The sequence below is a fragment of the Ceratotherium simum genome, chromosome 6 (genome assembly GCF_057802395.1).
Source record: "Ceratotherium simum simum isolate JZ-2026a chromosome 6, ASM5780239v1, whole genome shotgun sequence".
Lineage (NCBI taxonomy): Eukaryota > Metazoa > Chordata > Mammalia > Perissodactyla > Rhinocerotidae > Ceratotherium > Ceratotherium simum.
The window spans coordinates 77,080,775-77,106,129 of NC_141905.1; the positions used below are offsets into that span (position 1 = coordinate 77,080,775).

The 25,355-nt window shown below is 40.1% G+C and overlaps 1 protein-coding gene across 3 annotated transcripts in view; it reads right to left on the reverse strand.

The window, feature by feature from the left end:
* Nucleotides 1-21,736, reverse strand: part of CACUL1 (CDK2 associated cullin domain 1) — a 71,750-nt gene extending 50,014 nt beyond the window's left edge. The window contains exon 1 of one of the 3 annotated variants that reach the window (XM_087432689.1): nucleotides 21,132-21,736. In XM_087432689.1, the coding sequence (XP_087288815.1) occupies nucleotides 21,132-21,498 (367 nt within the window). In that variant the 5' untranslated portion in view covers nucleotides 21,499-21,736. The remainder of the gene's footprint in view (nucleotides 1-21,131) is intronic. The other 2 variants (XM_087432688.1, XM_004428122.3) reach the window with 2 other exon arrangements.
* Nucleotides 21,737-25,355: the final 3,619 nt, after the last annotated feature.

Below are 25,355 nucleotides of genomic sequence, written 5' to 3' on the forward strand. Positions count from 1 at the left end.
ACGGGACCGGCCCATGCACTACTTTTTAAACTGTTTAAAGAAGGCATTACAAACTCAAATGCCTATAAGGCTGGGGCCGGGGGGAGGTCTGCCCACCACATGATACAGGAATCTGTTTACCAAGCGCTCCAGGTGATCCTTATGCCTGCTAAAGTTTGAGAACCATTGCCTAATACTACTACTTCAGGGGTCACAGGTGTTCCTCTGTTCTCGATTGCCAGCACATGGTTTTCCTGTTCTAAACAACTTGAATTGGAGTCAAATACAGGAGTAAATGTAGCAAAGAAAAATTTTTAAAGGGCAGCTAGGAACTGTTTTCATATAAAAGACTCATTAAGGTTCCACTCTTTCATATCCCTTCTCCCCACCAAAAAAGCCACCTTCACTTAGAATTGATTCCTTAAGAATATAGTGATAGCAATTATGAAATAAATGATTAAGCCAAATTTAACAGGCTCAAGTATGTCTCAAAATAATGACTTTTCAGATGAACTATTATTAACTACAACTAGATAATCTGCTAAAATGGACTAGGAGAAAAAAGCTCTGGATTTTCTATTTAACTTTGGCTAGTGTATGTGATCTAAGAGAAAAATTATGACTTCTTGTTGCCACAGTGTGCCCATCTATCAACAACAATCTAGCAAATCTGTGTGGTTCCAAACTACCACATGGTAGAACTTTCTGCTCCCTCCAGCATAAGGCGATGACTGAAATCTTTCAAGTAACAGACAGATAAGCTGAAGACCAAGATCAAAGCCTGTAGAAGGTGGGAAGCCTTTGGGGATAAAGACAAGGAATAGTCAGAGTGAAGAGGAGAATCAGAACAAGGTAGTGTAAATAAACGGGGTTTTAATCTTTATTTAAAAAAAAATCCCAGTTATTCATTTCTCTCAAAAGGAAAATAACTTGATACCAGCAAAAGAGATAGTGATACTTAGCTGCTCCTAAGAGAACTGCCCAGTTAAAAAAAAAATAGTAAAGTGAGTTACCAAATACTTTTAAATATCCTTTTTCTTATAAGTAGAAAAAAACAAAACCTGCAGCACCTACTCATATATTTTGATTTGCCAATAGAAGAGGGTAGCTACTGTTAAGGCCTAATGAAGCAATTGCTTCTCAAGTAGGCTAAAACTTTTTAAAGCTGCACGCTTTAGGTGTCTGTTTGGGGAGTTTCTAAGTTTCAGGGTTTGTGGTTCGCATAATTCAATTTAAACACTATGTACAATTTAAAATGTCTACTGTGAATATAATGTCGCAACCATGTAAACATGAAGTTACACTCAACTAACCAGATAACACCGATGTCTTATTTTTGTTTTATATAAGTTCTCATTAACATATTCTTTAACGGTTCTGTGCTTCCCACCCCACCTTATCCTCTCCCCTACAAAAAGAAAACATTTTGGTCCAGATAAGGCTTGTAACATATTAACTACATGAAACTATATAACCTGCTTTGCCTTGCTTCAAATAACATTCTTTCCCCAAAACACTGTAAAACTTGTATAGAAAATACATTCCATTGGTGTTTTACTGCTTAGAAATCCACACATTTCTCAGCTTGAGGAAATGTAATAGAATAGTAGAAACTTCCTTCATCTGCTACCTTAAAAAAATGAAAATTAGCTGCAGTGGCCTACCAGCAAGACTGAAATCTATACTCCTGTGGAAGTTACTGCACAACATTATTCGACAATTACAACATCACACTTGAGCCTGTGACACAGTTCCTAAATGAACATGTCATGACAGCACGTACATGAAAAGGTCAAGAGCTATCAAAACATCCATTGTGGCTCCAACCAATCCAAAATTGCACAATATTCAAATATAAAGTGTCTGCTCAATTGAGATTACATAGGTGTAAACCATGCTAATGGCAGATCTGCCATAGTTTTAAAACTCTGTGACTTCCTGCAAGATTTAAACAGGTCGATCTCTCCATGGCATTAAGACCAGGAAAGTAACTCTGAGGTGGTAGCACAAGGCAACGTGTCCTGAAGGGGAAAGACCAACAAGTGAGCTCATCTTGTGCCCTGCAGGACCCTGAGACCTCCAGGACTTGAGGACAGGATACAACCAGTGTGGATTAGAAGCAGTGTCAGTGGGTGGGGAGGTGGGGGTAGGGGGTGGATGCAAGACTGTAGAGTAAACAGTAAAAAAGGGTTATTTTGCACAGAAACTGAAAAATAAAAGCTTGGGACTCTTGACACACAGACACACGGTGTGTGTGTGTGCGAAGCACAGGGCTGGTGGATTAAGTAACAGTCAAAAATCAACATAAGGAATGCTCAAACATCTAACCTGGTTCCTTCTCTTGAATTCCGGAATGCCATCAGCCAGCAGAAATGCACTTTACTTCCTGCTCCACCTAGAATGGAAGATCCTTCCCCAGAGAAACTGAAAGGTCCCAGAGAAAAGCCATCCACATACTAATATTTGGCAGTTCCCCAACAAAATAGCAGCTCTGCATCCAATTAGCCTGAAGTGAAACCCAACACTTACACTTGGCAAGGCCCCTTGTAAACATAGAGCTAACATTAGCCTTTTTCACTTTTAAATATGAATAGACAGCTAAGGATCACCAAGATTTGCAAAGTCTCAGACATGAGATCAAAACAAAAATTGAAAAGATAAAAACAAAGATAATTAAAAGAAGAAAACAAAACAAAAAACCCTATAATTACCATCCTCAGAGACATAAGATAAAAATTAAAAACAGTCATGAAGAAAAAGCAATCCAAATGCTCTTAAAATTAAAAATAGAGCCATTGTTTAAAATCCAATAGAAGAAAGAAGAAAACATCAAGGAACTTTCCCAGAACATCAAGAGAAAAAGAAAATAGCAAAAAATAGTTAGCAGACTTAGAAGATCAAAAGAGGAAATTCAACATTTGATTACCAATAATTCCAGAGAAAAGGGAGAATAGAGAAAATGTAAAGGGAGAAAAATATTGACACAATAATATAAGAAAATATCCCAGAAATTTTCTCCCGGGGAAAAAAGGCCACACACAAAAGAACAAGAATTAAAATCCAGCTGAATTCTCCACTGCAAGCTTAAAGTCAATGAAGCAATACTTGAAAAATTTCAAGGAAGAAAAATTTTCCGTTAAGAATTCTATATCCAGTCAAACTGTCAATCAAGTGTGAAAGCACCATTCTTAAATATGCAAGAGCTGACACTACTATCCACACACATTTTCTCAGGAGGCTACAAGAAGATATGTTCTACACACACACACACACAAAGACACACACACACGCACGTGAGCGTGCATGGGACTACACCAATAAAAAGGAAGACATCAAGTAACAATCATTCCAACAATCTGGGAAGTCCCTGAGTGGCAACTATGCAGTGGCCCTAAAGAATAAATAGGAACAAGAAGTCTAACAGCTTTACAAGCAGACAAAAAGAAAATACTAATTAACTGAGCATTTCAAAAATACCAGTGACAGGTATATGGTGGATATGATGAAGCTGTTGTTTTAAAAAAAAGTTTTAAAAATAACTTTAACAAAAATTATACAAGTATAAACAGTGCAACTAATAACAAAGTTCTATGTGAAAGAAAATGTAATCTGAGACACTCCTGGTCCTTCAGTGAATATTACATAGTAACATAAGGTAAATATGGCTTATTAATTGAACCAAAAATTATAGTATTACAAGAATTGAAGAGGTAAGGTGTTTAGAAGTATAAGAGAACTAAAACCTCATGTTAATAACAGGAAGTCAACAGACAATATAAAAGTGATAAATTAAGGAATAACAATGTTAACATTAAAATGTGCAGGTAATACCAGCAGAAACAGCTAAGTAAATTAAAAGTGACTGACTCTGGGTCACATGTCTAGGAATGAGAAGGAGCAAGGGAGGGGATCACTGATTTTCATTATGTGTCTTTTCATACTTTGAGTTTTTAAATTATAAACCTGTATTTTAATAAGAGTAAAGTTTTGTGTTGTTTTGTTTTAAGGCCCAAGAGTTTGGTGAATCTCAAATCCTCAGAAAGGGAAAAACAAATCTAGTGAAATTCAATTTTTGTTTCAGTATTTCCAATATTCTAAAGCACAGGGAATAAGAAAGCTCAGAGTTTACCAACGCCTATTGAACCTCTCTACCTCAATGTTCCACAGACACCTCAAAAAAGACAGACACCACATGTGCATACACACACACCTATACTCCTCCCATATCCATATCCTTCCTCCTTCACTCCCACATTTTGTATCTATTCTCCAAATATTTCCAAAACCTGAACCTCTCTTTCAATGCTTTATTTGTTCAGGTCATCATCTCTTGTCTAGACTACAATAATTACAACCCCCTAACTAGTCTCTAAGCCTCCATTCTCTCTCTCTTCTAATCTGAACACACTAAGACCAATTTTACTAAGTTGAGACCCTTAACACACTTCAGTGGCTCCTACTCCTACAGAAGAAAATCCTACCTCTAACATGGCATGCCCCTCATATCTAGACCTTTCTATCTATCTAGGTTTAATGTGGGCCACACCCTCCTCACACCCTGTGTTCCAATAATAATTTCAACTCTGGGTCTTTAGAACAGGCTGCCCCCTCTGTAAACGAGGTCTCTTTGAGCCCCACCCTGCCTCCTCAATCCTCCGGACAAAGTTTTATTCATTTTCATAAAGATTCTCTTTTTCCTCTATGCTACCATGTATACACATAACTTTATTACAGCATTTAATCATAATGTATCATAATGATCTGTCCATCATCTCCCACACTAAACTCTGTCTCATTCACCACCAGAGGCTAAAATATTACCTTGGTAAACAGAAGACACTCAATAAATATTTGTTGAATAAAATGCCATTCCGATGTCTAGTCAGCACACCTGCAACTACAAATTACAGATCTATAACTCTATCTACAGCAGCTAATAGCCAAATGACTAAAAAAGTAGGAAGAAAAATGGAAGCCCAGTTTGTGCTGCCAAGACATTACAAAAGGATATCATTAATTTCTTATATACTATTTAACAGTTTACAAAGTGATTACATATGGTCTACAGCTTATAGAGTTACAGTTTAAAGAGGAAGGAAACAGCATTCATCTTCTTTAGGAATTTGGGACTGAGCCTTACATAAACGTTACAATGGTTGTCTCTTACAGTTTCGTCAATGTCACTTTGAGCAATACATGTCAAAAGATAGCAAGATAAGATCCCCAGTGAGAGAATTCGGCCAATCAATCAATATCACAGTGATGCTGGCTGCAACACGACTCCACTAAGCCGGAAGGCAAAAAGATACCAAATCACCACCACAGATTCTGCAAAAAGTGCATATTTTAAGACCTGAATACATTAACTGATCCACTTGTAAAACAATCAATCAATCTGGAAACTGGCAGATAGGATCTGATCAAGTAAAGGGCAACTTTATCAAGATTTACTAAAAACAGTTAACACTTTCATTCACTTCAAGTCAATTTTAACACACTTTTGAATCATTAATTTAAAAAACAGAATAATTTCACTGAGTTCAATTTAAAATACTGTGAAGCGAGAGAAAGTCAAGATGGTGGCGTAGGCAGACTCTGAACTCACCTCTTCCCGTGGACACAGCCAATTTACAACTACTCATGGAAAAATTACCCCTGAGACAGAACTGAAAACTGGATAAGAGGAACTCCTGCAACAAGGGACAATCCTAACTGAGGTAGAAGAGGCAGAAACTTCCTTCTGGAGAGGAAAAGCACCGCCTTCACAAGCCACAGCGCCTCACAGCTGCCCAGGAGCAGCCCAAAGGTACGCAGCCTCCCTGGAGGAGCGGGTCCCCGAGCCGGGAGCGCCCCCGCTGTCGGCATTTTGTGGACCCAGCACAATCGAGACGAGTGGCATAATATCTGACTTTGCCTGCTACTAAAGCATTGGGGAGCACCCCCAGAAAACCTGGTTCACAAAGAAATTAAAACCGGCTCTTAAAGGGCCCACGCGCAAACGCAGCTGTTTCAGAAAGCATCCTAAAATCACCCGAGAGAAAGGTGCACAGTGCTTTGGTGAAAAGAGACTCACCTAATAGGCCCTGTGTGCATCTCGGTGAGAGGTAAGACCTCTCCAGGGACTGGGACATTGGCGGCGGCCATTGTTGTGGCCTGGTGTGGGCATGCTGACACAGATGCCATTGGAGTTCCCCCTGAGGCCTGCTAGCCCAGGGTCTGCCCCACTCGCTAGAGCACCGATTTAATCCAGCTCAGCCAGGGCAGGCAGACCACCCTAGAGACTGGCCCCACCCAACAACAAGCCCTCAGGCAACTTGTGGGCCTGCATAGATTGGTGACTGGATTCTCTGCAGCCTGGCAATTGAGCCGACTTCAGTGGGGCAGGGCGGACACAAGGAGCGGGTGGAGAGCGTGGGGCTCCCGCCATGGAGAAGACTGGGTCTGCTTCGGGAGGTCGGGGCGCGCACACAGGGCAGGACTGTGTTGACTGTGTGTGTGGACCTCTGGGTGGCAGGGCTTGTCAGCTGCAGAAGACTTGTGCTTCTCAAAGACCCACATAGGGGGTTTGCCCCACCTTCCAAAGCCTGAAACAATTGGGTGCTCCTGTGCCTGAGGCCAGCCCCACCCAGCTGCAATCCTGAGAGAGCTGACAAGAGACCTAAAGGCTGGAGGCTTATAGCAATTGTAAGGCCCTGAGCCTAACAACCTGCCACGCTGGGGGCCTACTCACTTAAAAGAAATACTGCAACACAAATGTGGTATTAGAACTTGCAGCCAACTGTGCTGGGGCTCCCCACACCTGATAAAGAGACTGAAGGGCCCACGACAACTACAAGCAGCTGAGCATTACAACAGCTGGCTGGGAGCATAATTCGGCCTCCCTGGGCGCCTACAGGGAGAGCAAACAGGCCACAACAGAAGGATACACGTAGCCCACATAGGGGTCACCCCTGAGAACTGAGGGAAGCACACTGGAAGCCTCCTAAGCCATCAGTTACATAAGGCCACCTATCCAAGAGCAGGAGACGTAGCTGACCTACCTAATACGTAGACACAAGCACAGGGAAAGAGGCAAAATGAGGAGGCAAAGGAATACATTCCAAGTAAGGGAACAGGACAAAACCCCAGAAAAGGAACTAAGTGAAACAGAAATGAGCAACCTACCTGACAGAGAGTTCAAACAAAGAGTGTTAAGGATGCTCACTGATCTGGGGAGAAGAGTAGATGAACACAGTGAGAATGTCAAAAAAGAAATGGAAGATATAAAAAAGAACCAATCAGAAATGACGAATACAATACTGGAAATGAAAAATTCACTAGAGGGACTCAAAAGCAGAGGAGAGGATACAGAAGAACGGATCTGTCAGCTGGACCAAAGACTAGAAGAAATTACCCAAGCTGAACAGGTAAAAGAGACAAGAATTAAAAAGAGTGAGGACAGTCTAAGGGACCTCTGGGACAACATCAAGCGCACTAACATCCGTGTTATAGGTGTCCTGGAAGGAGAAGAGTGAGACAAAGGGGCAGAGAATCTATTTCAAGAAATAATAGATGAAAACTTCCCTAACCTAAGGAAGGAAACAGACATCCAGGTACAGGAAGCACAGAGAGCCCCAAACAAGATAAACCCAAAGAGGCCCACACCAAGATGCATCATAATCAAAATGTCCAGAATTAAAGATAAAGACAGAATCCTAAAAGCCACAAGAGAAAGTCCAAGTTACATACAAAGGAAACCCCATAAGGCTATCAGCTGACTTTTCAGCAGAAACCTTACAGGCTATGGCATGATACATTTAAAGTGCTAAAAGGGAAAAACTTACAGCCAAGAATACTCTACCCAGCAAGGTTATCATTCAAAATGGAAGGAGAAATCAAAAATTTCCCAGACAAGCAAAAATTAAAGGAGTTTGTCACCAAGAAACCAGTGCTACAAGAAATGTTAAAGGGACTGATTTAAGGGGAAAAGAGAAGACCACAAATAGGAAAAATTATCTGTTTCCATGATAAGAGGGTAATGGATACAAATGCACAAAAAAAAGGTTAGATATGATATCAAAAACATAAAAGGAAGGAGGAGGGGAGTTAAAGAGTAGAGCTTTCAGACAGAGGTCAAACTAAAGAGACCATCAATTCTGTATAGAAGAAGAAAGGAACAGAGAAGGACTACTAAAACACTGAGAAAAAAAAAGTTAAAAAATGGCAGTAAGTACATACTTATCAATAGCTACTTTAAACGTCAGTGGACTAAATGCTCCAAGTAAAAGGCATAGGGTGGCTGATTGGATAAAAAAACAAGACCCATATATATGCTGCATACAAGAGACACACTTCAGACCTAAAGACACTCACAAACTCCAAGTGAAGGGATGGAAAAAGATACTCCATGCAAATGGCAATGAAAAGAAAGCTGGGGTAGCAGTACTCATATCAGACAAAATAGACTTTAAAACAAAAACTGTAAAAAGAGACAAAGAAGGACATTACATAATGTCAAGGGAACAATCCAACAAGAGGATATAACACTTGTAAATATCTACGCACCCAATGTAGGTGCACCTAAATATATAAAGCAATTATAACAGACATAAAAACAGAAATAGACAGTGACACAATAATAGTAGGGGACTTTAACACTCCACTTACACCAATGGATAAATCATCCAAACAGAAGATCAATAAGGAAACATTGGCCTTAAATGATACACTAGAACAGATGGACCTAGTAGATATATACAGAGCATTCCATCCAAAAACCGAAGAATACACATTCTTTTCAAATGCACATGGAACATTCTCCAGGATTGATCACATATTAGGACACAAAACAAGTCTCCATAAATTTAAGAAGATTGAAATAATACCAAGCATCTTTTCTGACCACAACGGTATGAAACTAGAAATCAACTATAGGAAGAAAATCAGAAAAGCCACAAATACGTGGAGATTAAACAAAATGCTACTGAACAACGACTGGGTCAACGAAGAAATCAAAGAAGAAATCAAAAAATACCTGGAGACAAATGAAAATGAAAATATGACATGCCAAAATTTATGGGATACAGCAAAAGCGGGTCTAAGAGGGAAGTTTATAGCAATACAGGCCTATCTCAACAAACAAGAAAAATCTCAATAAACAATCTAACAATGCACCAAAAGGAACTGGAAAAAGAAGAACAAAGCCCGAAATCAGTAGAAGACGGGAAATAATAAAAATCAGAGCTGAAATAAATGAGATAGAGACCAAAAAAACAATAGAAAAAATTAATAAAACCAAGAGCTGGTCTTTGAAAAGATAAACAAAATTGACAAACCTTTAGCTAGACTCACCAAGAAAAAAAGAGAGAAGGCACAAATAAGTAAAATCAGAAATGAAAGAGGAGAAATTACAACAGACACCTCAGAAATACAAAAGATTATAAGAGAATACTATGAAAAGCTATATGCCAACCAATTCGACAATCTGGAAGAAATGGATAAATTCTTAGAATCATACAACCTTCCAAAACTGGATCAAGAAGAAGTAGAGAATTTGAATAGACCAATCACCAGTAAGGAGATCTAAACAGTAATCAAAAACCTCCCCAAAAATAAAAGTCCAGGACCAGACGGCTTCCCTGGAGAATTCTACCAAACATTCAAAGAAGACTTAATACCTATCCTTCTCAAACTCTTCCAAAAAATTGAGGAGGGGGGGAAGCTCCCTAACTCACTCTACGAAGCCGACATTACCCTGATACCAAAACCAGACAAGGACAACACAAAAAAAGAAAATTACAGGCCAATATCACTGATGAACATCGATGCAAAAATCCTCAACAAAATACTAGCAAATCGCATACAACAATACGTTAAAAAGATTATACACCATGATCAAGTGGGATTTATTCCAGGTATGCAGGGATGGTTTAACATTCGCAAATCAATTAACGTGATACACCACATTAATAAAATGAAGAATAAAAATCACATGATCATCTCAATAGATGCAGAGACAGCATGTGACAAGATACAGCATCCATTTATGATAAAAAACTCTGAATAAAATGGGTATAGAAGGAAACTACCTCAACATAATAAAGACCATATATGAGAAACCCACAGCTAATATCATCCTCAATGGTGAAAAACTGAAAGCTATCCCTCTAAGAACAGGAACCAGACAAGGATGCCCACTGTCACCACTCCTATTTAACATAGTACTGAAAGTCCTAGTCAGAGCAATCAGGCAGGAGAAAGAAATAAAAGGGATCCAAATTGGAAAGGAAGAAGTGAAACTGTCACTATTTGCAGATGACATGATTTTATATATAGAAAACCCTAAAGAATCCAACAGAAAACTTTTAGAAGTAATAAACGAATATGGTAAAGTTGCAGGATACAAAATCAACATACAAAAATCAGTTGCATTTCTATACACTAACAACGAAGTAGCAGAAAGAGAAATTAAGAATACCATCCCATTTACAACTGCAACAAAAAGAATAAAATACCTAGGAATAAACTTAACCAAAGAGGTGAAAGAGCTGTACACGGAAAACTATAAAACATTGCTGAAAGAAATTGAAGAAGACACAAAGAAGTGGAAAGATATTCCGTGCTCTTGGATTGGAAGAATTAACATAGTTAAGATGTTCATACTTCCTAAAGCCATCTATAGATTCAATGCAATCCCTATCAAAGTTCCAACAACATTTTTCACAGAAATAGAACAAAGAATCCTAAAATTTATATGGAACAATAAAAGACCCCGAATAGGTAAAGGAATCCTGAGAAAAAAGAACAAAGCTGGAGGTATCACACTCCCTGATTTCAAAATGTACTACAAAGCTATAGTAACCAAAACAGCATGGTACTGGCACAAAAACAGACACACAGATCAACGGAATAGAATCGAAAGTCCAGAAATAAACCCACACATCTATGGACAGCTAATCTGTGACAAAGGAGCCAGAACATACAATGGAGAAAAGAAAGTCTCTTCAACAAATGGTGTTGGGAAAACTGGATAGCCACATGTAAAAAAATGAAAGTAGACCCTTACCTTACACCATACACAAAAATTAACTCCAAATGGATTAAAGACTTGAATGTAAGACCTGAAACTATGAAACTTCTAGAAGAAAACATAGGCAGTACGCTCTTTGACATCGGTCTTAGCAACATATTTTCAAGCACCATGTCTGACCGGGCAAGAGAAACAATAGAAAAAATAAACAAATGGGACTACATCAAACTAAAAAGCTTCTGCACAGCCAAGGAAACCATCAACAAAATGAAAAGACAACCTAACAACTGGGAGAAGATATTTGCAAACCATACATCTGATAAGGGCTTAATCTCCAAAATATATAAAGAACTCATGCATCTCAAAAACAAAAAAACCACCAACCCAATTAAAAATGGGCAAAAGACCTGAACAGACATTTCTCCAAAGAAGATATACAGATAGCCAACAGACACATGAAAAGATGTTCAAAATCATTAACTATCAGGGAAATGCAAATCAAAACTACAATGAGATATCACTTCACACCCCTCAGAATGGCTATAATTAACAAGACAGGAAACGTGTTGGAGAGGATGTGGAGAGATGGGAACTCTCCTACACTGCTGGTGGGAGTGCAAACTGGTGCAGCCACTATGGAAAACAGTATGGAGATTCCTCAAAAAATCAAGGATAGAACTACCATATGATCCAGCTATTCCACTGCTGGGTATTTATCCAAAGAACTTGAAAACACCAATGCATAAAGATACATGCACCCCTGTGTTCAGTGCAGCGTTATTCACAATAGCCAAGACTTGGAAGCAACCTAAGTGCCCATCAAGGGATGAATGGATAAAGAAGATGTGGTATATATACACAATGGAATACTACTCAGCCATAAGAAATGATGAAATCCAGCCATTTGTGACAACATGGATGGACATTGAGAGTATTATGCAAAGTGAAATAAGTCAGAGGGAGAAGGTCACATACCGTATGATTTCCTTCATTAAGTAGTAGATAATAATAATAATAAACAAACACATAGAGACAGAGATTGGATTGGTGGTTACCAGAGGGGAAGGGGGGAGGGAGGAGGGTGAAAGGGATAATTCGGTACATGTGTGTGGTGATGGGTTGTAATTAGCATTTGGGTGGTGAACATGATTGTAATCTATGCAGAAATAGAAGTCTAATGATGTACACCTGAAATTTATACAATGTTATAAACCAATGTTACTGCAATAAACAAAAAATTAAAACAATAAAATAAAATAAACTATTGTGAAGCTTTTGTTCATCTGGAGGAGAGAACCTTGTGGTGCACTGGGTTAATAATTCTCCTGCGATCATGGCACAGTATTATCAGTCAATGCAAGATCCCTCCCTCTCTCCACCCATCTATCATTGCCTTTTATCCTCATACCCCAGTCCCACCTGCCCCCATCCCCAACACATTCAGACAGGCAACCATTCTATTTTAATAAATTTGCAATATGAGCAGATGTGACATATGCCACATCTGAGCAGAAGCTTTAAAAGCCATTTTCTGTTTCTGTCCACTCTCTTCTCTTTGCCTCTGCCAAGAGTGACAGGACCCAGAAAAGAGCTTCTGTCTCATCCTCTGTCTTCAGAATGAGATGACATTTTAAGAGCCACAGCCAACTGTCAGCCACTAAGATAACACGAGCAAGAAATAAACCTTTGTTGTGCCTTAAGCTCCTGAGATTTGGAGATTATTATCATAGAAAGTTGACTAATGTAGAATGGAAAGTTGAACTAAATAACTACATTTTCCAAATTAGATTCTACCAATGAGATACATATGACTGCGATTTGGAAGGCCAAGGTGAGGCAAAGGACATATTACTGCCGCTGGTGGTTCTGGCAAGTAAGGTTAGAGACGTTGAGTTTGTGGCAGCCAAACTCCAAGTTCCAGTGTCTGGTCACCAACTTCAGGGATGAGGGAGGCAGCTGTGATGATGTAAGAATGGCAGTGACAGCAGCAGCAGCAGCAGCTGCCTGCCCTCTGGAATGCAGCTGTAGTGGAGCAGCCTCACTGACTCCCACTACTTCCAACCTTTCCAACAATTTAAAAAGGACCTAATTTCCAGTATTAAATCTCTTCTCCCTTTGGATACTTAGAGTGGTTTCTTGCACTGAACTGTGACTGATAAAGTATTTGGTACCACAGTAGTTATAGGATACAGACTCTCAAAAGCTAGGAAGCTGGCTTCGGTTTTACAATCTCGTTGGATTTAAAGGCAATGATGACATTACCACCATTAGATAGTATAATACTAATAATACATGGCATGTAGCAGCACAAAGTCACTTAAAATATCACTTGTAGAAACCTGGAATAAAGCTCTTCTTGGAGAAAACAACATGGCAGACTGCTTTGGCAGTTATGATGAAACGAGAAATACAAAGACTGAGCAGGCTGTCTGATTCTGATAACAGCTAAAAGCTTTAAAAAATTATTAACTCAATGAACAGAGGGCCAAAGAGCATCCATGACTGCCATAAAAGAATCTCTTAATTCTTACAGGTACAGGGTTGATATAGCCCAAAATCTGAAAGAGAATGATCCTGCAACTTATAGAATTACCATATAAAAATAATTCAAAGCCAGACATGAAATATCCATAATAAGAAGACCCACAGAGACAGAAAACAGATTGGTGGATGCCAGAGACTGGGGGAGGGAGGAATGGGGAGTAACTGCTTAATGGGTAACAGATGTTATCTTGGGGTGATAAAAAATGTTTTGGAACTAGATAGAGAGGTGGTTGCACAATACTGAATGTATTAAATGCCCCTGAAGGATTCACTTTAAAATGGTGAATTTTATGTTACATGAATTTTCACCTCAAATTTTTTTTTAAAAGATAAATGACTATCTTAAGCAAAATTAACAACTGTATATTTGGGGGGTTATGACACATTGAAGTAAAATTATGACAATGTATGGCAACAATAGCATACAGGATAGGAGGGAAGAAATGGAAGTATACTGATTGTTACACTATATGTGGTCTATTATTTGAAGACAGATTGTGATAAGTTAAATTTTCACATTGTAAACCCTAGAGTAAGTGCTAAAAAAAAAAAAAAAGCAAGCTAATAAGCCAAACTGGAGACAAAACTGAATCATAAAAAATAATCAAAAAGAAGACAGGAAAAAAGGAAATTAAAAAAGAACAGGGGACAAAGAGAAAACAAATAGGAAAACGATAGCCTGAAACCCTACCATATTACTAATTACATTAAATGTAAATGGTCTAAATACACCAATTAAAAGGGAGAGGTTGTCAGACTAGATTAAAAAAAGCAAGACATAACCATATGCTGTATACAAGAAATGCACTTTAAAATAGGTTAAAAATAAAATGCACTACAAATAGGTTAAAAATAAAATGACAGGAAAAGATATCCCGTGCAACAATAACTCTGAAAAAACTGGAACGGCCATCAGAAAAGGCAGTCTTCAGAGTAAGGAATATTACCAAGGATAAAGATAGACATTCCATAATGATAAAACAGCCCATTCATCAAGAAGATACAGGGGCCAGCACCGTGGCGTAGCAGTTCGCGCTCCACTACTGGCGGCCCAGGTTCGGATCCCAGGTGCGCAATGATGCACCGCTTGTCAGGCCATGCTGTGGCGGCGTCCCAAATAAAGTGGAGGAAGACAGGCACAGATGTTAGCCCAGAGCCAGTCTTCCTCAGCAAAAAGAGGAGGATTGGCATAGTTGTTAGCCCAGGGCTGATCTTCCTCACAAAAAAAAAAAAGAAGAAGATATACCAATCCTAAATATGATACACCAAACAACAGATTAATGAAACAGAACTTAGACCCATATATATATATGGTCAGTATTTTCAACAAAGTTGCCAAAGTAACTCAGTGAGGAAAGGATAACCTTCCACATGATTGTTCATAGCAGCTTTATTCATAATAACTCAAACTGGAGACATCCCAAATGATCATGAACAGATGAATAGATATACAATTTGTGGTATATCCCAAAAGAGAATAGTACTCAGCCATAAAAACTAACAACTGATACATGCAAGAATATGGATAAATCTGAAAAACAGGGTGAAGGTAAAAAGCCAAGCATGAAATAATACAGATTGTATGATACCATTTATATGAAAACCTAGCGACAAAAAGCAGATCATTGGATGCCTGGGGCTAGTGGCAGCGATACTGACTGCAAAGAAGCATAAGTATTTCAGTAACGGAAATGCTCTATCACTTGATTGTTGTAGTGGTTACTGTTAGAGAAACAGTCCTTCTCCTTGGGCCTCTTACACTCCTACATGTCTTGCTGAGTGAGCAAAGACTGCAAGGCCAGACCAATCACCCTTGAACCTGGGCCATTCTACAGCTGGTAACCTTGAAAGATGAGGTGGTATCTTCCCCTGGACAAAGAGCAGCAGGCTTGCTTACTGCTTTCTATAACAACAGTGGATTCCCCAAGTTCAATATTCTTCAGCTGCAACACAAACCCACTGAGGGAGCATCCATCTTGGCCATACTATGTCGCCCCTGGAGGACTTAAGGGGAGAGGGAACCTATGGAAATTTGCTGATTCTCATGCTATTTGCTGTGCCAGGAACAATATATTTCTTTCTCTGACCCAGAAGTCTCCTGGCTTCTGCCAGCATCCAGTAATAACAATAATTGGCTAGCTTTTAGCTTGCTCAAATCCCAGATCAAACCGTTACATGGGTCAAAACCCATCAAACTACATACCTAAAATGGGTAAACTTCATTGACTATAAATGGAGGAAGAAGGAGAAGAGAAAAAATGTAAAAGAAAGAAGGAAACGGACAAGGAGGAAAAAGAGGAGGAAGGGAAGGAGAGTAAGGAAGAAGAGGAAGGAGGGAGGAGGAGGTCAAGACAGCAGAAATTCCTTAATATGCAGAGGAATGAATCCAGACTTATGAATACACAAATATTAGAGTATTTTTATCATATCCAGCCCACTCACACACACACACTCTTAAAACTGCCCTCTGAGAAGACCCTTCACCAAGGAATTGAGAAATATATCGGTGAAGGATGCATTAATATCCTTATAAAATGCTGTGGCTGGGGCTGACCCCATGGTATAGTGGTTGTTAAGTTTGGTGCACCCGGGTTTGCAGGTTCAGATCCCAGGCACAGACCTACACCACTCCTCAGCCATGCTGAGGTGATGACTCACATACAAAATAGAGGAAGACTAGCACAGATGTTAGCTCAGGGCTAATCTTCCTCAAGCAAAAAAAAAAAAAAAAAAGGAAGGCTGGCAACTGATGTTAGCTCATGGCGAATCTTCCTCACCAAAAAAATAAAATAAAAACAAAATGCTGTGATGGCTGTCCTCTGTAGTTCTGGGTTAAAGACAGGCAATACTGCCATTAAAAGGGGCTCCCTGATTTCAGTGGGATAATGGGATTCACAGAGTGGCAAAGGGTAAGCAGAAACACTAACTCCTCAGATATAAAGTGGGAATGGTTATTATAATAGGCAGCAGGGCCAAACCAGTTATCAGAATGACTTGGATCTCTGGTGGTGGCTCACCACGGTGTCTTTAGGAAAAACAGATGGGCAGTATACTAAGGTATTACTTGATCTGTATAATGAGAAGAAAAAAGAAAAAAAACAAAAAACTCCAGGTATATCAAACAGAGGCCTGACTTAAGTGGCCACAATGGAGAGTTATGGCACCTCACCTAATACCCAGACTGAGCCTGTTCACAGATACAGAATTCCTGGAATAAAGGAGAAAATGGGTTCCACTGAGGAAGGATCCTATAAAATTGCATCAAGAGCATACTTAAAGCTTCCTCCTAGCCTTTTCCAATAGAGCGTGCAGCTATGAAACAAGGAGACGGTGCATTTGAGAAAGAGAATCACTCAGGCTTTTTAGGGGTTAATCAACACTGACTCTAAGCCAATACTAACTCTTAGGGACCAGAATGTCACTGTGGTAAACTAGTCAGATCAGGAGCTATAGATGTCACATTGATCAATCGTGTTTCGGCCTCAATCCATCTCATAGTGGGCCCAGTGGATCCATGGACCCATCCTGTAACTTCCCTAGTTGCTGAATGCAGTTAAAGCCTCCCTAAACTACTCAGTAAGGGTTATCAGTGTAGGAAGGGTCAAGTAAGATCCCCTAGATGTGCCCCTTCCTACCAAAACAATAAACCCAAAACAATAGCACAGCCCTGTGGAAACAGCCGGGGATGGCGCCAACTGCAAAGACTTAAAAGATACAGGGACAGTGACTGTTAGGACATTCCCATCTCACTAGCCTCTGTGGCCAGTGCAGAGGAGATGGGTCTTGGAGAAGAAGCGTAGAGTACATAGTAAATCAAATCAAGTGGCGACTACAACTGTAGCTGCTGTTCCAGATACAGTCTCTTCACTGGGACAAATTAACAGTCCCTGGCACCTAGTATGCATCCCTTAAGATAACAAATGTTTTTTTTTTAATCTCTTCCAAAAACAGACCACCAAAAGCTGTTTTCATCTTAACAGTCCAGAAGTACACCTTCCCCATCACAGCTCAGGGCTTCATCAACACTACAGCTATCTTTCATTATCTGGTCCAGAGAGATTGGCATCTCAACACCTCACAGGTCCACTACACTGTGAGTCCTACCAGCGAATCCTGTATCCCCATATCCCCACCCACATTTGGTACCATCCAGCTTTCTACTTTTTGCCAACCTAATAGGCGGAAAAACACATTGCATTACTCTCTTAATTTGCATGTCTCTGATTATTTAGTAATTTCAAACATCTCTTTCTAGGCTTGTTAGGATTTTCTACTGTGTAAATTACTTATTAATATTCTTTGCCTATTTTTCTACAGGGGTTGCTGCCTTCTTTTTATTGATGTGTAGTTCCTTCTCTACTCTAGATATTAAGCCCTGGTCAATTTTAGGCACTGCAAATATTTTCTCTCATTCTTTCACTGAATGAAAATCTTTAATTTTTATATAATCAAAGTCATTACTTTTTCACCGTTATAAGTTTTTGAACCTTTAAGAAGTCCTTCTCTGCCCCTAGGGAAAAAGCTTCTTCAACGTTGTCTTCCATTAATTTTTATCATTTTCCCTTTCACATTTAGGTCTTTAATTTATCGATTGTCCACCCTGTTAGGTTTGTTTTTTCTCCATATAGTGAGCCACTCTTCCTAAAAACATGCCTGCCTCCTTTCTCCACTGACTTATGATGCCACCTTTATCTTAAGTTCCTGAACATATACAGGTAAGTCTCTGCTCTCTAATTTGTTCCCCCGGTCTATGTTTCTGTTCCTGCACTTATACTACAGTTTTTATTACTACAGCCCTGAAACAGTATCTTAACTTCTGCTAAGGCAAGCCCCCACGAAAACAAATCTTTAACATTGATTTAGCTATTCACAAACTTTATCCTATCTGCCATATAAATTTTAGATTTAGATTATTGAGTTTGTCAGACAAACCAACAGGAATTGTAACGGCAGTTGAATCAAATTTATAGATTAAAATGGAGAAAACTGACATTCTTATAATAAGTAGTCTTATCCCAAGAGCGTGCAAAGTTTTTCCATTTATTTAGATCGTCTTCTAGTTCCTTATTAAAGTTTTCTCCTTAAAGGTCTTGTGTATTCTTGTGTTAATTCCTAGAGTTTTTATAGTTTTGTTACTATCATTGTACATAGTATTTCCTTTTGATTACCTTTACTACTTGGTTATTGCTAGTGTAGTAAATGCTGTTAATTTTTGTAGGTTGATCTTAAATCCAGTAACCTTGCTAAACTCTGACTAGTTCTAATACCTTCTCTTTAGATTCTAATAGTTCTTCTAGGTAAGGGGTATTATCTGCAAATAATGAGTTTTATTGCTTCCCTTCGTATTCTAATACTTCTTATTTTTTCCCTTTGTAGTGTTAACCAGGACTTTTCTTATCATGTTAAACAGTAATAGTGATAGAGGGCATCCTTATCTTGTTTACCAATCTTAAAGCAAATGTATCTAAAATTTCTCCATTAAGTATTATTATTTGCTGTAGGTTTTTGGTAATGACCTTTATCTAGTTATCTTGTATTCCAAGTTTGCTAAGAGTTTCTACCATATATAGGTGCGGGACCTTATTGAGCGATTTTACGGTATCGAGATAATCATGATTTTTCTCCTTTAGTCTATTAATGAGATAAATTACATTAATAGATAGATGTTCAACCATACTTACATTCCTAAAACAAACTCTGGATCACGATTCTTTTAACACCTTGTTGGATTTGATGAGTATTTTGTGTAGGATTTTCATATCTATATTAGTAACTGAAACAGATCTATAATTTTCTCATATTGTCCTTATCTAGTTTTAGAATCAAGATTTAACTAACCTCATAAAATGAGCTTGGCATCTTTTTTTTCTCCCCTATTTCCCAGAACAACTTGTAAAAAGGAATTAAGTGTTATTTAAAAGTTCGATGCAGCTCACTTATTAGATTATCTCAGTCCAGTTTTTGCAATGGGAGGTCTTTACCATTTTAGTTTATTAAATATTTATTAGTCAATTCAAGTTATCTACTTCTGATACCAACTTTCAGTTTGTAGTCTTCTAAGAAATTATACATTTCATCTAGGCTTTCCAATTTATTAACCTATAGCAATTCACAAAATTCTTTTTTAAAAATCTCATGTTTGTAGTTATTTCCCATTCTCACTTATTTGCATCTTTTTTTCTTGATCAATCTTAGAGGTCCGTCTAGCTTACTAATCTTCAAAGAATAATCTTTTGGTTGGGCAAATCTTCCTTTTGTTCCTAATTTCACTGATTTCTGCTCTTAAATTTACGATCTTTTCTGAACTCTTCAAATGAATTTTGTCTAAGCACTAAAGCAAGTTTCCTTCAGCATTAGGTAAGTCACCCTGCCACTCTGTCCAAAGTCTGGTTTCACTACATAGACTTCAACACACAAACTATACAATATAAACATTATTCTTATGTATGCATAACAAGGAAAAAATCATATACAAATCTTACCAACCATACCTACATATGAACGTCTTTGACTAAAGCAGTTATCTCGAAGGCAAATAAGGTAATGTGCTTGTTCCCACACAAAAAGAAGTGTAAGGCTGTGACTATATATCTGAATCAAGGAAGATATTTTCTCTGCACAGCTAATTGGACAATTACTGGTACAGCTTGATAAAATTAGTAACTACAAATGACATCTGCAGTTGGTTTACCACATGCCATTCAAAACTTGCCAGTTATTAATAGGGGAGAAAAATCTGGCTGTGATGGTCAATTTTCACCACCACCACTTGCCAAAAAACCCACTCAGAGCAAAAGCACTTTTTTTCCTAGCTATGGAAGCATACATCCTGGTTGGGAACAGTTTCAGATTCCAAAACAGACTATGGTCTTACATCTTTCTGCCTGCAATTGAGCGTTAAGGATGATCACTAACATAAAGTTCAACATTCAACAGAATCTTGGATTTGGACACATGCTGAATGGCTTACTCTTATGAGTGTAGGCTTTGAAAAGTAATTTTATACATTATTAGCTTCAAAACGGATGTCGCAGCTCCCACTGCATTGGTGTTACTCAAGAAGCCACTCATACACTTCGCTATCAGGATGCAGAAGATGTACAGTGGAGAAGGGAAAGACCGAGGTGTAGACACAGGTCAACTTTCTAATTCCTGACTTGTTTAACGCAGCCTGGCTAAAAGCACAAGAACACAAGTTGGCAGATTTCTTTTCTCTCTGGCTGCAAAAGAAAGACTGAAGGCCTCTCCCTAACCAAACTCAGGCAGCTTTCTTTTCCCCTCACGTTCGAGGGTGAAACTTTAACGGGGAACGGAGAAGAAAAGAGCTTCCTACTGTTGAGAGAGAGACAGTTGTGATAACAATCGCGTTTGCAGAACTTGGGGCTGTGTGCGTCCCTGGCTGCTTCTCTAGGCCAGGTAACACTAGAAGCCAGGGCCGCCCCGGAGCTGGCCGCAGACGCCAAACGAGGGAGGAGGGAGACGGGGAGGGGAGGAGAGACCCAGGCCTGAAACAAAGGAAGCGGGGCTGGCCGAGCGGGTGGATTCGGCGTCCGGGTGGGGAGAAGAAAAGCCCAGGCTGCTGGGGAAAGGCTGGACTCACAGAACTTGGAGGTTGAGGTGTTGATGTTGATGGTGGAGCTGGGGGTGGGGGCGGGGGCCGCCTTGGCCACGGCGGCGGCCGCGTCGCAGCTCTTCAACATCATGATCACCCCATTGGCCTCGGGCGGTGGCGGCGGCCCCATCGGGAGCCCCTCCTTGGGGCCTTTCCTGTCCACAGAGACCGCGGGCACCGCCAGCAGCTGCCCCCCCGGAGGCTCTCGGGCCGGGGCTGGGATCGACGAGGGGGGCGGCGGGGGTGGCGGGGGCTGCCGGAAGCCGTCCACCGCGGCCTCCCAGTTGTTGTGGTTCTGGTCGTCCATCATCGCCTCGTAGCTGCCCCCCTCCTCCTCTTCCATGCTTTCCTCCATCCTGCAGGCCCCCAGGACCCGCCCGCCTCACAGGCACCTGCCGCCCGTCTCAACCCCGGGCCAGGGGGCACCGCAGTCTCCTCGAGCTCACATTGCCGGAGGCCAGCTCGGACGCGGCGGGGAGGGCAGCAGCGCGCCGGGTCTGTCACTCTCCGTGGGGCCGACTCTCAGAGACGGGGCTGACGGCGGTGGGCGCTCCCGGGCTCAAGTCTGGGAGAGGCAGCCGTAAAGCGGAAGCTCCCCTCACGACATTTTACAGCAGCTTCCAACAGGCAGTTGGAAAGGGCAGCAGGGGGAGCGGCCAGGAGGGCACGTGGTGCGAGGCACCAGCCGCGAGAAAGCAAAGCGAAAAGGGGCGGGAGCTTGAGTCACCCTTGCGCAATTGGGCAGGTGCGCCCCGCCTCGGCTGGCCTCGCGCTGAGAGGGGAGGGGCGACAGGTCCGGACGAGCATTCATCGGCCCCGCCCCCTGGCGGCCTCACGTGATAAGGGAGTTACCTGCGCAGGCGCGTTTTCAGTCAGGTTACCAGGGCGACGGGGAACGGGGCAGTCTCTTGAAGATGCGCTGAAAGCTGGGCTGGCGGTGGCTGTGTCGCAAGCCACCCGTTTTGGTGGTGGTCTTCTTGCGCTCGCGGGGTTTGCCGGGCTTTCGCACCACAGAGCGCCTCGCATCCCTGGCATCTGCTTGAGGATGGAACCAGGGGACCACAAAAGGCCCGGGTCGCACGTTGTGAACGGATGGGACCGCTCTGGGCGGCCCTTGATGGGACTGCTCGCGGGCCTCAGCCCACAGGACCCAAACCCTGAAAACCGAGTATGAAAACCGAAATATAGCACGGTGGCTAAAAAAATAAATGCATTTGATCTATTCATAGATTTTTTAAGTTTCTTAGCTCCTCCATACACTGAGGCCAGAAATTTTAAACTTAAAAATACCAAGCTTTGTGCACTGTTTCACAAAACTGACTACAAACTGGAGATGATGTGTGAGAGTCTTGAGAGGCAAAGAAGAAAGACTGTATAAGCCTATTATAATTTCTTTTATTCCTCTGCATTCTCAAATTGTATCAGTGGTATTTTATATGAGAATATATGTTATAATCGTTTATTGTGGAGCTCATTCTGGCTACTAGTGATAAAGCTTTGTAGAAAAACCCTTTATTACATTTAAGCTAGCGGATAATGAATCTTTATTTCCACAGATATGTAATTAGTGTGGAGTGGAGAATCACTTCAGCTTCTGAGAAATTGTTCTCTGATGTACTTCAGCGTCCACATTTGTTTCAGCTTCTCTACGTGTGTTTTCCCAAAATATTCTGCACTGTACTTAATGGAACGTTTTTACCAGTCACTTACAATGATTTCATTTTGGAAAATGCTCCCTCATGTTAATTAATGGCATATATGTTTTGACTCAGCACCCGTTTTTAATTCTCTGGGCCTGGGATGTTTTGGAAATATAAAAAAAAGAAAATTTTTTAAGTAAAAGACAATTGAGTGAAATGCTAAGGGGGAAAAATGTAACCTTAGAATTCTATGCCCAGCAAAAGAAAGGATGGAAGAAGGAAGACAAATTATAGTCTTTTTTAGACAAACAACAACTGGTAGTTTGTCATCAATAGACTTTTTAGGTAGGTGGGTGAGTGAGTGTGACTGGGCATAAAGACAGATCTCTACATAAAAGATTCAATACACAGGGAAGATACAAGAGTCATAAATGTGTTTTTAATAACATGGTCACAAAATAAATGAAGCGTAAGTTGACAGAAGTACAAGAAGAGAAATCTACCATCAGAGTTGGTAATTTTCACACCTCTCTCTAATAGACTGCAGTGGGTTGAAGGGTAGCGCCCAAAAAGATATGTCCGTGTCCTAATCCCTGGAACCTGTGAATGTTACTATATTTGGAAACAGAGTCTTTGCAGATGTAATTAAGCTAAAGATCTTGAGATGAGATCTTCCTGGATTATCCAGGTGGGCCATAAAATTGGTGACAAGTGTCCTCATAAAAGAAAGGCAGAGAAAGAGCTGAGACAGAAGAGAAAACAGACAAAAGAGGAGACGCAGAGAAGAGAAGGAGGCAATGTGACCACAGAAGCGGAGATTGGAGTGATGCAGCCACACGCCTACCCCAGTGCCAACAGCAACCCAAAATTGGTCGAGACAAAGAATAGATTCTCCCCTAGAGCCTCCAGAGAGAATGCAATCCCGCCAATGCCTTGATTTCATTCAAACTTCTAGCTTCCAGAACTGTGAGAGAATACATTTCTGTTGTTTAAAGCCACCAAGTTTGTGATATGTTGTTACAGCAGCCACAGGAAGGTAATACATAGATCAAAGGGACCAAAAAATCTTTAGGGGACTAGAAGATTAGAATAACACAATTACTAAGCTTGATTTAATGAATACATGTAGAACATTGCGCTCAACAATTGCAGAATATACATCCCTTTCAAGAATATGTGAAACGTTTACAAAAATTGAACATACTAGGTCATAAAGCAGGTCTGTCTACATGTCTAAAGATTGGTATCATAGCAACCACATTCTCTGACCATTATGTAGTTAAGTTAGAAATCAATAACCAACAGAAGTCTAGTAAACCCCACATTTCTACTCTTCCAATCAACTCATGGGTCAGAAAATCATAAAGGAAATTAGAAAACATTTAGAACTGAAGGGATTGGTACTATCATAGCAATATAACATCCATCCTAGTAAGGGCCTACTCCAGGGAGTTTTACCCAACACACTGGTGAACACAACCCTTCACATGTGTACTGACAAAATGATCAATATAAGACATTCATTTTAGCTGTAATTGGTTAGACACACCGTTATGGAAAAACCTAATGATGATTGGGCCAAAGCAGTCACTGACAGGGTGCAACTTGCCATAAATAAGAAGAAACACCACCCACTGAAGGGAAACCAAATGAACATGTTGATAACTGGTTGATTTTATGGACATTATGAGACATTATTATATTACACTTAAAAGCATATTGTATTGTAATAGTTATTAACTTAAAATCTTTAATGATTTGTTCTGGGATATGGAAATGGGGAATAACATTACTAGCAACCATTGACCCAACACTGGACAGTTATAGTGTAAGTTAATATTTACTACAACTTTCAGTAGTCTCAGATGCTAATCTGTTTGTTTGACTTTTTGGTTTGTTTCTTTTTTTTTCCCCTTTTTTTTTTTTTTGCTAGGAAAGATTTGCTCTGAGGTAACATCTGTCGCCAATCTTCCTCTTTTTTTTTTTTTTTCCTCCCCAATGCCCCAGTACATAGTTGTATATTGTAGTTGTAAGTCCTTCTAGTTATTATATGTGAGCCGCCACCACAGCGTGGCTACTGACAGATGAGTGGTGTGGGTCTGTGGCCGGGAACCAAACCCGGGCCACCAAAGTACGTTCAGTGCACGCTGAACTTTAACCACTAGACCATCAGGGCTGGCTCTGGTTTTTTGTTTCTATTTCCCACCAGCCTATGAGTTTCATTAAAGCAGGATAAATATATATATGTAAGTTTGTATATGTAAAGTGAAGACTAATTCAAAACATTAGTAGCAGTTATCTAAGGAGAATGGGCTTGTGGATGGTTTTAATCTTCTTTGTATCTTTCAATGTTTTTTATATTCTCTACAATGAGCATGTATTATTTTCATAATCCAAAAAAACCCAAACCTTAAAGGTTAAAAAAATAAAAACAAGATAAAGGAAGTACAAATTGGGATTCTATACTTTAAAATGTTTGTTTTGGCTTCCAGAAACAGAAATCTCAAGTAAAAATTGCTGAACAATCAAGGCTATTCATTGACTAACAGACTGGTAGGGTCTAGGAAGGGCA